Below are 15,002 nucleotides of genomic sequence, written 5' to 3'. Positions count from 1 at the left end.
AGTGGATGTTTGGGTCTTTATGGGTTCATGTGTTTTCCATCTATTTTATCCCAGTAACAGTTTCGCAGAACAAAACAGAAATTTCTACTACAAACCAACTCTTCCACTGAGAAACAAACTTGGCATGAAATATATACACCTCCTTCTATGAACCGCACAAAAACACACAAATACACAGAATACATCTGAGAGATGGACACGTAAGAAGTGATAGTAGGACAAAAGTGAGGAAAAGCAGAATGCAGGGATGGAATAATGAAGTTCTAGGCCTACATTTGTGCGTTAGTGTTGAAAGCTACCGATTAAACCCGAAAACCACATGAAAACAAACATGCACCTTAACATGCTCATTAAGCAACAACTAGATAATTAGACCACCAGTCGATTCTTCACACACTCGCTGTTTTTACACTGGATATGATGGTAAGTGTCTGTAAATGAAAGCTCATAATACACAAACACAACTGCACATGTAATTAGTGCTATACATACTGACATATTGGTTTGTGTGATGCAGTGTTGTGTGGATCTACCTTGGTACTGAGCGCTGAATCCTTTTCTCCGGTGGTTGCTGTCTGAGGTGAAATGTATCCGGAGCCAGTTCTTATTTGATATCACTGGCGAGGGCAGGGTTGTACCAGTTAGCCTGGAAGCAAACAAATAAAAAGATGATTTCACCAATCCACACAAAAACAATATAGATATTCCCATTTTTATAACTGTTTGGAATGAGTCAGTCTTTCATAAACCATGTTATATATTTATACTGTACTTTGGACAACAGTAAAGAGGAGAAAAAGACTAAAGAAAGAGAAGGTGAGATTTTGTTTTGGGAAAAATATCCTCCACCTGGTTTAATTCAGTGAAACACACACACACACACACACACACACACACACACACACAAAAAAAAAAAAAAAAAGCACGTCCTTCACTGTATGTTATATTATGTTGTTGCTTTGGGCATATGGATTTCTGTGGTACTGCATGTTCCACACTCTCTAATACACCGCCCAGCTGATGAATAAATAAACAAATAACTAAATAAAATAGGTAAAATCATTCCACTGGATAGTCAATGCAGGGATTAATGTTTCAAGTGCAACATGTTCTTTGAGTAGCTTCTCATTTCTTAAACAACCGTCAGTTTGATACAGATTGGACTGTGTTTCAGTGGAAAAAGGTCATGTGGTCTGATGGGTCCAGATTGACCCTGTTTCAGAGTGATGGACGCATCAGGGTGAGAGGAGAGCTGGATGAAGTGATTACCCATCATGCCTAGTGCCTACAGCGCAAGCCTGTGGGGGCAGTGTTATGATCTGGGGTTGATTGATGTGTTCAGCAACATTATCTGTCCATAAAATGAGCTCAACTGAACATGAAAAAACTGAATGACCAGGTCTGAACATCAGTTTTTTCTTCCCTGATGACACAAACATATTGTGAGGATTCATCAAGATACAATTGGGAAAGAGTGGTTCTGGAAGCATGAGACATCATTTGCACATATAGATTTCACACCACAGAATCCAGACCTGAACCCTGTTGAGAATCTTTGGGTTGTGATGGATAAGACTTTACACAGTGGTTTGACTCTTCATCATCAACAAGATATTGGCAACAAAACTAATAAATCTCTGAATGAAAATAAAAATTGTGACATTTATTTTGACATTGCATATGCATTGTACAGCATAAACAATGCCACAGTAAATGAGTCCAATAATCAAAGCTAAAGGCAGTCCAGCACAATATTGTGTATGTGACTTTTTTTTGGCCGGGTGGTGTATATTGTTATAGTCCCATTGAGGTCGAAATCTGTTTTACAAGGGTGACCTGGCCAAGAGGTCAGCAGCACATGCCATAAAAACACAGAGAACCTCATATAAAATAAGAAAACCAACAGGAGTCATTCTCTTGTACTTGTTAGTCATCTTTCATTTTCAATTTGTGCTCTTAGGTCCATGAGTTGATAAGAAAATATCAAATTTACACACTCCAATAAACTTGCTGTCACAAGAGTACATCATCAACAATCGCTGCTGTGAAAGATCTGATTTATTTGTCACAAACAATCAGAAATCTACCACTGAGCACAGAGGTGGGAATATGTTCCCATTGTAAATAACCTCATCTCGAGGCCTTGACATAATTTATTTCATTCTTATTCACAAAAAAGAAAAAAATAGCCACTAATGATAGACAATTTTTTCTGTACAATGTTGTTTGATGTTCCTTCATGGGGTCCTCTAAGGTGCAAAGAGTGGAAGCAGTTTAAGAAAGTTCAGGCTCAATGGCCTTGGAAAATATAGATGTGGTAATTAAATGAGGGATGATGATCTTGACAGGTCAAAGTGCTGTTGTTGTACTTGATAGTACCTTATAACTTCCCAATCATGCGTTAAGTCATTGCTTAAAAAATTAATAAGGATCTGAAGCTTGTGAAAAAACAAGAACATCTATTAAAACCACTTCAATTTTAATGAATGTTAATGGGAAACAAAGACCAATTCACATAATAAAATATCTTTAATTACAAGTCAGTGTTACTTTTTCCTTTTTTTCCTTTTAAAAAAATATATATTTCCCTGTGTCTTTGTGTTTAGAGAACAGAAGAATTACTGAAGCCTGCTGTGCACATTTTTGACGGAGATCAAATAATACATGAGGAGATTCGAATTCGAGGTGAGTAAATGGAGTTTGTAGACTAGTAGAAAGTCAGCAAAGTTCACATCTTCAAAAACAGCATCACCGCTGAGATGATGAATTGGTTGCCCATGGTAAGTCTTACATCAGCTTTAGCTGCTCTCACATGTTGTTACCAACGGCAACCAAGGCGGTGGTTAAAAAAAAAAAAAAAAAAAAATAGAAAAAATACTTGGGGAAAATGGTGCACTGAGACAAAAAAGGAAATGATGTAAGTGTCTGCCTGGAAGCCAATGTTCTACCATCCTCCCTTGAGCAACTAGAGCCACTGTAACTGCCCTTTAATGATGCTGCAGGTATATTGAGCAGATAGAGAGAGACAGTGAGGGAGGAAGAAAGACAGATAAGAAAAAGCACAGAAAGAAAATATTGGAGGTGGGAAAGAAATATTAAGAGTACTTGTTAGAGGACCTTCTTGAGTGCTTATTAAGGGAGTCACAAAGTTTTGCCTCAGTACAGTTAGGAAGGTTACGGAATCAAAAAAGACTAGAAAATATGGGAGAAAGAACATGAAGATTGTCAGATGAGACAAAGACAGTGTCTGTGCCTGAAGGCAGTCTGACTCCACACTATGGAGTACACACCCAGAATGAGTGCACTAGTGCAATCTATATCTCTCCATAAGTAAAGTAGAGGTCTGTCTCAGTAATGGTGGGTACAAATGTGAGTTGAACTGTTTGGTAGAGTGAAATAATGAGCAGAGATGTCAGCCCACAAACCACAGAACATGTGTACAAAGCTTTTTGCAAAAGCATTAGTCCTCCTGGAGTATCTTTTGCTATGAAATACTCTTACATCAGACTGTATTCTGTATATGACCTATGACCATAGCAGAGGGTGGATAAAATTCATACACGTCCATACAGAAAACAATAAAGCAGGTTGTTCTGTTTTCCTAGCAAGAACTTTCAGCACACTTTTTGGTACTTTTATATCTGTGTCAGACTATGCCTATAAGAAAATACTTTCAGACAGCCTGTCTACTGCAACCTGAACTTATAGAATAAAATAGCTTACAGTTACATAAGTGTTGTGTTTACTGCGTCTCATATGTGAGAAAACAAAAATATTTTCCACTAAACGAGTAAAAGTCAGTGGAAAAAAACAACCTGAGACTCAGTTTTTTGTCAAACTTAAACTGTCAACTTAAAATGTCACGGAAACTCATTACAGTTGGGGTGTTAATTGTGACATAATTTACTTGGTAAGTGCACAATATTAAATTATAAATGGCAACCAGTTCTCACTTTTCAGTCTGCTTTTCTCTGCATTTTTAACAGAATCATGTCTCCAAAAAGACAACTTGTTAGAAACATGGCCAAGGAAAACTATTATTATGTATTATTATGCTGGCTGTGAGTGTCAAGTCAAAAGGAGTCAAAATGCGGTGTACAACTGGGTTGTGAAGCCTGCTCTATTCATACATAATGAAGAATTTAGTTTTTTGTGTCTTCAACTGCAGTTTTAAAGGTTTAACTTCTCAAGGGAAACACTTTACCCTTTGAGGATAGATTAGGTTAAGGTTGGGGTAAGTGTTAAATTAAGAAGAATTAAGGCTAAGGGTTAATGAAGTTTCTAAATGTCTAACAGTCCAACGCTGCATGTTGATGCAGGATTAAATCGAACCGAAGCAGAGAAAAACAGCCCCTGTGTGTGCTGGACAGAACAAAAGGGGATATGAAATGAAATGTAGAGTGAGAAAAACAGATAAAAAATGTGAGAGATATGCTGCATCTCTTCCATTATTCATGGGGACTGGCCAGCTGCCTGACATTGGAACGAGGGAGAGACAAGAGGTCAGAGAGGAGGAGGAGGACAGAGGGATGAAGAAAGAGAGGGAAAGAAAAGAAGGATGAGAAATGAGGAGGTGAGAGGAAAGAGTAGATAAAAGTTCAAGATAGGAGAAGAGAAACCAAAGTTGATGTCTTTTCAAAATAACATTAACCCATAAAGACCCAGTGCTACTTATGTGGCACTTCCAAAATAGTTCTTTTTCTCTGTATTTAACGTCTTAAGTGATTTATCACCATTTTTTTTAATAATATTATCCACTGTATTTTGTGTTTTTACAGTAAAAATCAGGTATTTTGTCTATATTTAATTCACTGATCAAGTAGATTTCCATAGAAACTCAGATTAAAGTTAATGGTTATTCTATCAGAAACACAGAAAACTGAATAAACAGTGTCTTTTTCAGTCCAATCTGTCATTAACTGAAGATAAACCCAGTGCGTCCATCCACTGTCACTGATCCAACTCCATGGGTTTTACTGGGGAATCAATGTTGGAGAAGATGATGGTGTTTCCACGGTAACTACGGAGCCTCTAAACGTCCAAATATGGTCATATCTGATGACTATGAAGAGATGAAGAACTGTATTTTACACCAATTATTGACATGGATTGATAGGATTAGTGGATCGACAGGAATGAAACAGTTTAGATCAGTAGATGGTTTAGGTTAAAGGTGGATGTTAGGGTCTTTAAGGGTTAAAGGTGGACGTTTGGGTCTTTAAGGGTTAAAAGTGGACGTTTGGGTCTTTAAGGGTTAAAAGTGGACGTTTGGGTCTTTAAGGGTTAAAGGCGGATGTTTGGGTCTTTAAGGGTTAAAGGTGGATGAATGGGTCTTTAAGGGTTAAAAGTGGACGTTTGGGTCTTTAAGGGTTAAAGGCGGATGTTTGGGTCTTTAAGGGTTAAAGGTGGATGAATGGGTCTTTAAGGGTTAAAGGCGGATGTTTGGGTCTGTAAGGGTTAAAGGCGGATGTTTGGGTCTGTAAGGGTTAAAGGTGGACGTTTGGGTCTTTAAGGGTTAAAGGTGGATGCATGGGTCTTTAAGGGTTAAAAGTGGACGTTTGGGTCTTTAAGGGTTAAAGGCGGATGTTTGGGTCTTTAAGGGTTAAAGGTGGATGAATGGGTCTTTAAGGGTTAAAGGCGGATGTTTGGGTCTGTAAGGGTTAAAGGTGGACGTTAGGGTCTGTAAGGGTTAAAAGTGGACATTTGGGTCTTTAAGGGTTAAAGGCGGATGTTTGGGTCTGTAAGGGTTAAAGGTGGACGTTAGGGTCTGTAAGGGTTAAAGGTGGACGTTTGGGTCTTTAAGGGTTAAAGGTGGACGTTTGGGTTTTTATGGGTTAAGCTGATAAAGGTCCAGACATTTCCAATAAATCCAAAGAAAATACTAATACATCAAACATTCAGTAAAAATTTTCACAGAACATGAAGCAAACACCAAATATTCACAAATTCCCCTGTCTCTCTGGTTAATTTATTAAACTTAAATTCCAGCCTAAGCCGAGTGCCAGCAGACCAGTGAGCATCAGGACCACGTCCCCCTGACCCTCCAGGTTGTTCTTTGCTATAGCTTGGCCAGGCCTGAAATAAATGTAATCAGCATGCAAAGTGTGAACAATGAAACGACTAAAAGACCCAGAAACCATTGCTAAAGTTGACTAAAAAAAAAAAAAAAAGTCTACAAATTAAAACCACGGACTGAAGCTGGAGTAGAAACGAGTGTTTATCATTTCCCAGCCATCCAGCTGTCCTCAGCAGCATAACAGGCAAGCGTCTAACCACAGCAGTCCAAAACTATAGAGCGGTCTCTGAGCTGTCTGCTGCCTGAAAGCTCTGATATGTGCTGCGATGTCCACCAGGCCTTGTCCTCCTTCCTACACCAGCAGGTACAGCAACACTGATCTCAGCCAGTGGTGCCCTGACCAGAAGAAATCCATGACAGCCTTGTAGATATCTTCAATTAGACCCCCTGATGGAGGTAAGACTGTGCTGAAGAGCTGAAGCAACCAAGTTATTGACAATAAAAGAACCCTGCCCTGTAGGAAGGCTGAAGGAGCAACCGTTTCCATCTACTAGACAGTCCGCCTCTCTCTCTCTCTCTCTCTCTTTCCCCATAGCACCCTACTACTTCTTTTTAAACTTCTCTGTTCACAAAAACACATCCACAATTTTAATTCCCTGCTTTCCCCCAACCTCCCACACAGCTAGGCTATGCTTTTGTTTTTTCAGTTTCCTTGAGCTGTGGAGGCCTTTCAAACACGCCTGTACAGCCATGAAAGAAATCAACTGCCTGATGATGACTACAACCATGTTTTTATTGGTGTTTTACATTACACTGGTCAACAACAAATTTATTGGTTAAGTTTTTTGAGCCGATTTAGGATAATTTTGGTGTGCTGAATCCAAAAATCCCATTAATTTTGCTCAATCAGGTCAACTTTCTGAACTATGCTACATATTGGCTTTGAACATTTTTGCTTAGATTTATGGGTATTTTCACATCATATGATACAAAATTATTTCATATTTCTTGCAATAAACGAGTTCTGAAGATTTTACTTTTGCCAATTTAGGATTAATGTTTTTTTTTTAATACTACAGGTGAATGAAATGGCTTCGTCTAGAACACAGGTGTCAAACATGTGGCCCGGGGGCCAAATCTGGCCCGCCAAAGGGTTTAGTCCGGCCCTTTGGATGAATGTGTGAAATGCAAAATCACACTAAGATATTAACAATCAATGGTGTCAAAATCATTTTAATTCAGGTTCCGTATACAGTCCAATTAGATTTCAAGTGGGTTAGAGCAGTAAAATATTATCATAATAACCTAGAAATAACGACAACCCCAAATTTTCTCTTTGTTTTTTTGGTGTAAAAAAGTAAAATTACATGAAAATGTTTACATTACCAAACTATACTTTTACAAAAATGTGAATAACCTGAACAAATATGAACAAACAGAAATGTCTTTAGAAAATTAAATGCAATTTTACCAACATTCTGCCTATTACTAAATGTTTTGTGCGATTGTAATGCACTTGTGTAAATGATAAACTGATAAACCAAGGCACAATATTGTTAAAATTGCACTTGTTTTTCTTAGGACAATTAAAGTTGATCATGTTATTCGGATTTTTAAGGAAACTTTGTAGATGTAAACCTGATCATAATATAATTTTACCTTTTTCACTGTTATTATTTTATTGGTCCGGCCCACTGGAGATCAACCTGGGCTGAATGTGGCCCCTGAACTAAAATGAGTTTGACACCTCTGGTCTAGAAGATCTTGCAAAAATAAGCCTGACATATTCTGCTACATATGCGGTGAATACACCATTGTACCTAACAGGAATCCTGTTAGAAAATGATTTTTTTTCTCTTAAAACCTATTTTGGGTGAGAACTATATAAAAAATCAACTGATAAAGTCACAAAAATGTAATCAATTTTGTGAGAAGATGAAATTTTTCAAAATCAAATTAGCAAAAAAACCTGACGTGATTGAGAAAAACAGATGTCATTTTTGGATTTAGCGGTGCAAAATGGTCCTAATTCAGTTGAAAAAACCTAGACAACTTGCAAAAATAATAATAATAATTATAAATAATATATAATTAATTAATAAATAATTCCATTTAAAAAAAAAAGAGCTAAATATAACTCCTTTAAAACAAGACATTATAGTTAGGAGGAGTAATTCTGGGAAGACAATAGGTGTTTTATGTTGTATTTTGTCAATGAATGTCATTTTTAGATCATCATTTTTATCAGTTGTTTCCTTTTATGTTGTTTTCTTCTTTTTTCTTCTCGGTTTGTCCATTTATATTATTTTTTACATCATCATTTTCCACGTTTTTTGTGTCGTTTTTAGTTTTGACTTTTTTTGATCATTTTATGTTGTTTTCTTCTTGTTTTTTCTTCTTGTTTTATTAATTTACTTTGTTTTTTTTTATCATTTTGTTGTTCTTTTCGTTGTTTTTTTTTTTCTTTTTTTTTCTTTTTTTTTTACACATATCTTTATTAAAGTTTTAAGACACTACATATCTTTTCTGACATGAATTGGTAACATTATGTAGATCTCTCCTGAGCATAAACCCCCAGAATCGCAAGCGTTACCCATAGTTTTCACACAATTTATCAGTAAATACATGTTTCTGTGTGTCAAAAATTAAACGCATGGTGTCCAGTTGAGTGGACATTTTTGCAACTTCATGAAAATAGGTTCATAAGAGTTTGTTTTTTTTCTCATTATTATTTCTTTTATGTATTTTTTAAATTTTTTTAAAATTATTTTTATTTTATTATTTTTTTTATTTATTTATTTTTCAGAAGAAAGTTTTCAGTCACACTGCTTTTTTTCAAGCCTAAAGAGGAATAAAAACACTCAGGAAAAAATTTTGATTAAGGTTCTCATAATTCATGCATGAAAGGGTTAATGACGAATTCAGACCCAAGCATAGCATTTCCAGTTCATGTAGACCACAGGGAAATGTTTTAAAATGCCTACTTCCATTTTTAAAAAAGCTAAATATAACTCCTTTAAAACAAGAGATCTACACATTATAGTTAGGAGGAGTAATTCTGGAAAGACAATAGGTGTTTTATGTTGTATTTTGTCAATGAATGTCATTTTTAGATCATCATTTTTATCAGTTGTTTCCTTTTATGTCGTTTTCCTCTTTTTTCTTCTCGGTTTGTCCATTTATATTATTTTTTACATCATCATTTTCCACGTTTTTTGTGTCGTTTTTAGTTTTGACTTTTTTTGATCATTTTATGTTGTTTTCTTCTTGTTTTTTCTTCTTGTTTTATTAATTTACTTTGCTTTTTGTCACTTTGTTGTTCTTTGTTTTTGTCATTTTTAGCATAAATGACTGAAGGGGAGAAGGAGAGGGGAAAAATAGGTTTATTACAGAAGAGATGTTAGAGAAAGAACCCTAAGTGGATGGAGAAAAACAGCTCAGGCCTGATGGGTTAAGAACACCGCAAAGGTGAGATCAGGAAATTCACTTAAACGACCAGGAGCAGAGAGGTTACGGTAGCTATGAGGAGAGGTTGGGAGTGAAAGAAAGGGGAGTCAGGGAGACTACAGGCTTAATGAGGTTGGAACATTACAAATACTGGGCTGCAAAGAATAGAGATAAATGAGAAGGCAAGTGAAGCTGGACGGAGAAGACTGATGTGAGAAAGGTGAGGAGGAGATGGAGAAGGATGGAGAAAAGCGAGAGGGAAAGTTTCCCACAGAGCGAGAACTAGTGTGAGGATGAACGGGAGAAGGTGAAGAAAGGCGATGGTGCAGAGCTAAAACAAGAGAGGAGATGAGAGCATAGGAGAGGAGATAAGGGAGAAGAAGAGAGGAGGTTTGACAGACCGGGGAGGAGGAGACAATAGGACATGAGAGGCCAAGTCAACAACAGAGGAGAAGAGGACAAAGAAACCAAGAGAGAGGGGAAGAAGGGAGGTATTTCTGTGCCTACGTATTCTCTATTATTAGACCGTGAGCTTTATTCAAGAATATCACAAAGACAAAAACAGAACTTTGTGAAATAAGTGTCTGAACCCTGTTGTTTTAGCCCATGCTGTCACCTTATACCAGGGGTGTCAAACTCATTTTCTTCCGGGGGCCACATTCAGCCCAATTTAATCTGAAGTGGGCCGGACCAGTAAAATAATAGCATGATAGCCAATAAATAATGACAACTCCAAATTGTTTTAGTGCAAAAAATAACATTCAGTTATGCCTATATTGACATTTACAAACTATCCAAACAAAAAGGATGTGAATAACCTGAAAAAAATGCAATTTGTTAAGAAATATAAAGTACAAGTTTGTCAATATTCTGCCTCAACTTATCATTTATACATGTGCATTATAGATCAGATGTACAAAGGTACAAAGCAGTTAGTAACACGCAGAATATTGTTAAAATTCCACTTAATTTTCTTTAGATGTTTCAGGTTGTTCATATTTGTTCAGGTTATTTACATTTTATTGTTAAAAGATAGTTTGCTAATGTAAATATTTTCTTAATTTAATGTTTTTTTTGCACTTAATCAAAGAGAAAAAAATGGTGTTGTCATTATTTATAGGTTTTTATGATATTATTTTTTAGTTTGATGCCCTTACTTGCCCTTTGCAAATTCATCCTGCGGGCCGGATTGGAACCTTTGGTGGGCCGGTGTTGGCCCCCGGGCCACATGTTTGACACCTGTGCCTTATACTATCAGCAAGACAAGTTTCAGTTTATTCCATTTTTGGACTTTTTTGCCAGTCCGTGTGAATTGAGGGTCAACCTGTGAGAATAATCGGTTACTACAGTTGAAAAGCCTATTATCCAAAACAATTGTTCATTCCAGGTGCTGAGTGTAAAAACCTGGTACACGCACCCACACGATAAACATCATTTAAAATGCAAATGTAATATCAGAAGAGTTTCAAACAGAGTGTGAGAGGGGTAAAGCAAAATAGGAAAAAAAAAAAAAACAAAAAACAGGAGTGTTGCAGCTGGGAAGCACTGACAGACAGAGAATAGAAGAAAACTGAGGTCAGAAAGGAGGAGGAGAGGTGCTAGAGTAGGAATGAGAAGGGGAATGGATGACAAGGCCCTGACTATTTTTTGGCAGATGTCACTGGTTTAGCAAGAGGAATCATTTGTGACAAGGTACCGAGCATGGACAAGATTCATCCAAGGATGCTGGAGGCCTGTTGTGGTGCCCTTTGATTTGGCAGACAAGGCCAGTCTTTCCCAGGTTTTAGAACGAGGGGCCAGAGGGTGTGTTCAATGATCAAGGAGTCACATGGCTCAACGTCCGTGAGAAAGACTTCCATGGCTGAGGGGCTGGAGAAGAGATTCTGGGAGGTTTTTGAGAGACTGGCATCTAAGAGAAAGAATGTGGATCTGGACCGCTATGGTTTTTTAAAATGCTGAATACTGGCTCCTGTGACGAAGCTTTGATTATTCTTGTCTCGATTACTTGAGTCCTGTGTTAGTGTGGGGTTCACTATATTGTCACCTTCTTAAAATAATGGCCTCAGGCAAAATTTTCAAGTTTTTCAAAAAACAGAAAAAACTGAAACAAATACAAGAATATGATATTTTTATTGTTTTTTTTGTTTTGTTTTGTGTTTTTTTATGACTTAGGCCAGGGGTGTCAAACTCATTTCAGTTCAGGGGCCACATTCAGCTAAATTTGATCTGAAGTGGGCCGAACCAGTAAAATAATAACATAATAATTAGGGGTGGGCACGTTAACGCGTTATTACCGGGTTAACGCATTCATTAAATAACGCCGACAATTTTTTTTATCTCACGTTAACGCCGTTTTATTATTGTTCTGCCTTTCAAGCAAGTCTTAGTTGATTTATACAAACGGACTCTTATTTTGAAACTCATGCTTTTATTTTGCCAGTCCACACACCGGTGCTGTGTGTGCTGAGAGGAGAAAACCGGCAAACTTTACAAGTAATGCTGATGTTTAAGCTAATTTGTTTATGCAAGCAGTTGGAGATGGGTTGGTAATTCTTTATGCAGGCTCATGCTAAGTTTATGTAAATTCATTGGTTGTGTTTAGGTCTAATATGTCAGCCTTTGAACTAACCTTTACTCATTTACGATGTGAATGTTGTATTAGCAGTCATTTTATCTCGATGCTAACTTGAATGAGAAAATCCATAGACACGCTAACGATTAGCATTTACAGGTTAATTAAAGATTTACAACGTCTTTTTATTCAGCAACAAAGGCTCACATCAGAGATATTTGATACTATTCATTCTTACAACAACTGAACATAAAATACTCACAGGCAAACATTTTTGGGGCCATACAAACAGAGTGAAAGAAACATGTCGGTTAGTTCTATGGCCGAACTAACTATGGTAACACGGAAAAGACAAAACATACGTTAGTGCAACTTATTCTGACCACTTCAGGGCCCCTTTTGCTTGCTTTGAACAACTGAACATCACATTTTAATGGGCTTATTAGTATTAGTACTGATTAGTGGGCTTAAGACTCCTGTCAATCACTCACAACTGTAAATACACTGGTGGGGACATAAACATGTGTAAAAGTAGTGGTTTTTTCCATGGACATTTTCATTTTAAATGTCTTCAGATGGTGGGGTTGAGAAGGACACAGTTGTTTGGAAGCAGTGACGTGCAATTATTTTTATCACCGGAGTACTTCCAGTCTGGAATATCACTGAAAGGCAATACATGCTGTCCCCCCCCCCAACAGCTATGCGATTAATCGCAGAAAGCCATGCAATTAATCGCGATTAAAAATTTTAATCGCTGCCCACCACTAATAATATATAAATAATGTCAACTCTAAACTTCTCTATGCTTTAGAGCGAAAAAAGTAAATTTACATTACGAAAAGGTTTCCATCTACAAACTATCCTTTCAAAAGATGTGAATAACATGAACAAACTGAAAAAATAAGTGTCATTTTAACAAGATTCAGCCTCAGTCTATCATTTACACATGTGCAATATAACTTACATATCACAGTGGATCTACAAATACACAAAAGATTTAGTAACAGGCAGAATTTGTTAAAATTGTACTTACTTCTCTTGAGAAATTTCCGGTTGCTCATATTTGTTCAGATTATTCATGTTTTTTTTTGGCAAAATTATACTTCGTTTTAGTGTAAATACATAAAAATATTTACATTTACAAAGAGAAAAATTTAGAGTTGTCATTATTTATATGTTCTTATGATAGTATTTTACTGTCCTGCCCACTTGAGATTGAATGGGTCTGAATGTGGAACCTGAACTAAAAGATTGTTAATATCTTAGTGTAATTTTTGCATTTCACAAATTCATCCCAAGGGCCGGACTGGACCCTTTAGAGGGCTGGATTTGGCCCCCTGGCCGCATGTTTGACACCTGTGACTTAGGCTATCATTTTAAGGAGGTGGCAAATATGCAACTCCAACAACAGAATCTGAATTCCAAAGCACATGTTTATGTCAATATTTTTTTCTTGCTTATTTCTTATATAATTGCATAGTATTCAGTTCTTACATATATTACCTCTGCCAGTCACTTCTCTCTGTCTGTCCAATTATACAAAAAACACTTTGTCTAATTTCATGAAAGTTGTATGAAGGATGAAGCATGAGCCAAAGATTAACACCTTCAATTTCTGAAAATATCCAGAAAAAAACCTGAGGCTCCATTTGTTTTAAACTTTCATTTTACACAGCCCAGTTTCTAATGCAACTTTATATAATGTGACCACCAGTTGGCATCAACTAATAAATGACAAATGAGACCTTTGTGATCTAACAACCACTTAAACTAAACACTTCCACCAACTAACACAAAGAGCAGTGGATTATACTAATAACTTTTAATTTTTAAATTTGAATCTCATCCTGTTTGATTGTTGGTTTATATTCTCATACATGATGTTGTTTTATCTCACTCCTTTATTTTTACATTGATTTGACAGCATCATGTTACGTTACCCCTGCCCTCTTTATTCTGATTCATTTAATTTATTCGAAGTGTCATGTTTCTGCATTGTTGTACACATCTCTCCTATTGTGTTGCTTCTGTTTTAGTGTTTTTACTTGCATCTTGTATCCTGCTGTTGTGCCCTTTACTTGTCTGTCAAAAGCACTTTACTATATAAATAAAGCTATTATTATTATTATTTTGCTATTTTAAGTGAAAAAACACTGCAATCTTATCCACACGTCTGCAATACTCTAAATTGTTTGTATATATTAGAGCAGTGTTTTTCAACCTTCGGGTCAGGACCCCATGTGGGGTCGCCTGGAATTCAAATGGGGTCACCTGAATTTTCTAGTAATTGATAAAAATAAAAGACAAAAAAAAATTACTAATAAAAAATATATGGTGAGTTGAGAGAGACAGTCGCAACCCATAAAAGACATGACAAACTGTGAAGGTGAAACTGCAGCACTGTGGTACTGTTTATCTTTCAAATGTTCATTGTGGTCAGTTTCAGATGCTGCAGCTCTTTTATAATTCATAGTTTGAGTTGTTTGTTCAGTATTAATTGTCAGCCTTGTAAATCCCAGCTGGACTGACTGTACATATCCTGACTAAAATTCTCACTTTGTGCAGTAATCTACACCTGGATTTCTGCCTCCATCCATAATAATATACATGATATAGACTAAATGTCTAAAATTAACATTTATTTGCAACATAGTATAGCAAACTATTACATGATCAAAAACAAATTAATTTTAGCAAAAAAAAAAAAAAAAGTCTCTGTTTTGAATGTCTGGGGTCGCCAGAAATTTGTGATGTTAAGATGGGGTCACGAGCCAAAAAATGTTGGGAACCACTGGATTAGAGCGAGCCCCTTTAAGTTTACATTTCTTAGATATATAATTATATATTTTTTATCGAATGTGCTAATGTACGATTGGCTGCAGATACAAAAATATGTTTCACTATGCATTGTACTGTATTTATGTATAACTGTACATGTGACACATAAAACATATCTTATTTTATCTT

At 36.4% G+C, this 15,002-nt stretch overlaps 1 protein-coding gene across 1 annotated transcript in view; it reads right to left on the bottom strand.

Annotated features, from left to right (window-relative positions):
* Nucleotides 1–15,002, bottom strand: part of LOC115411411 (CUB and sushi domain-containing protein 1-like) — a 692,182-nt gene that overhangs the window by 284,050 nt on the left and 393,130 nt on the right. The window contains exon 6 of the mRNA XM_030123526.1: nt 534–646. Within this exon, the coding sequence (XP_029979386.1) occupies nt 534–646 (113 nt within the window). The remainder of the gene's footprint in view (nt 1–533; nt 647–15,002) is intronic.

Source organism: Sphaeramia orbicularis, chromosome 3, assembly GCF_902148855.1.
Source record: "Sphaeramia orbicularis chromosome 3, fSphaOr1.1, whole genome shotgun sequence".
Taxonomy (NCBI): domain Eukaryota; kingdom Metazoa; phylum Chordata; class Actinopteri; order Kurtiformes; family Apogonidae; genus Sphaeramia; species Sphaeramia orbicularis.
The sequence above is the reverse complement of the archived record's forward strand: the minus strand, read 5'-3'. Positions and strand labels throughout refer to the sequence as shown.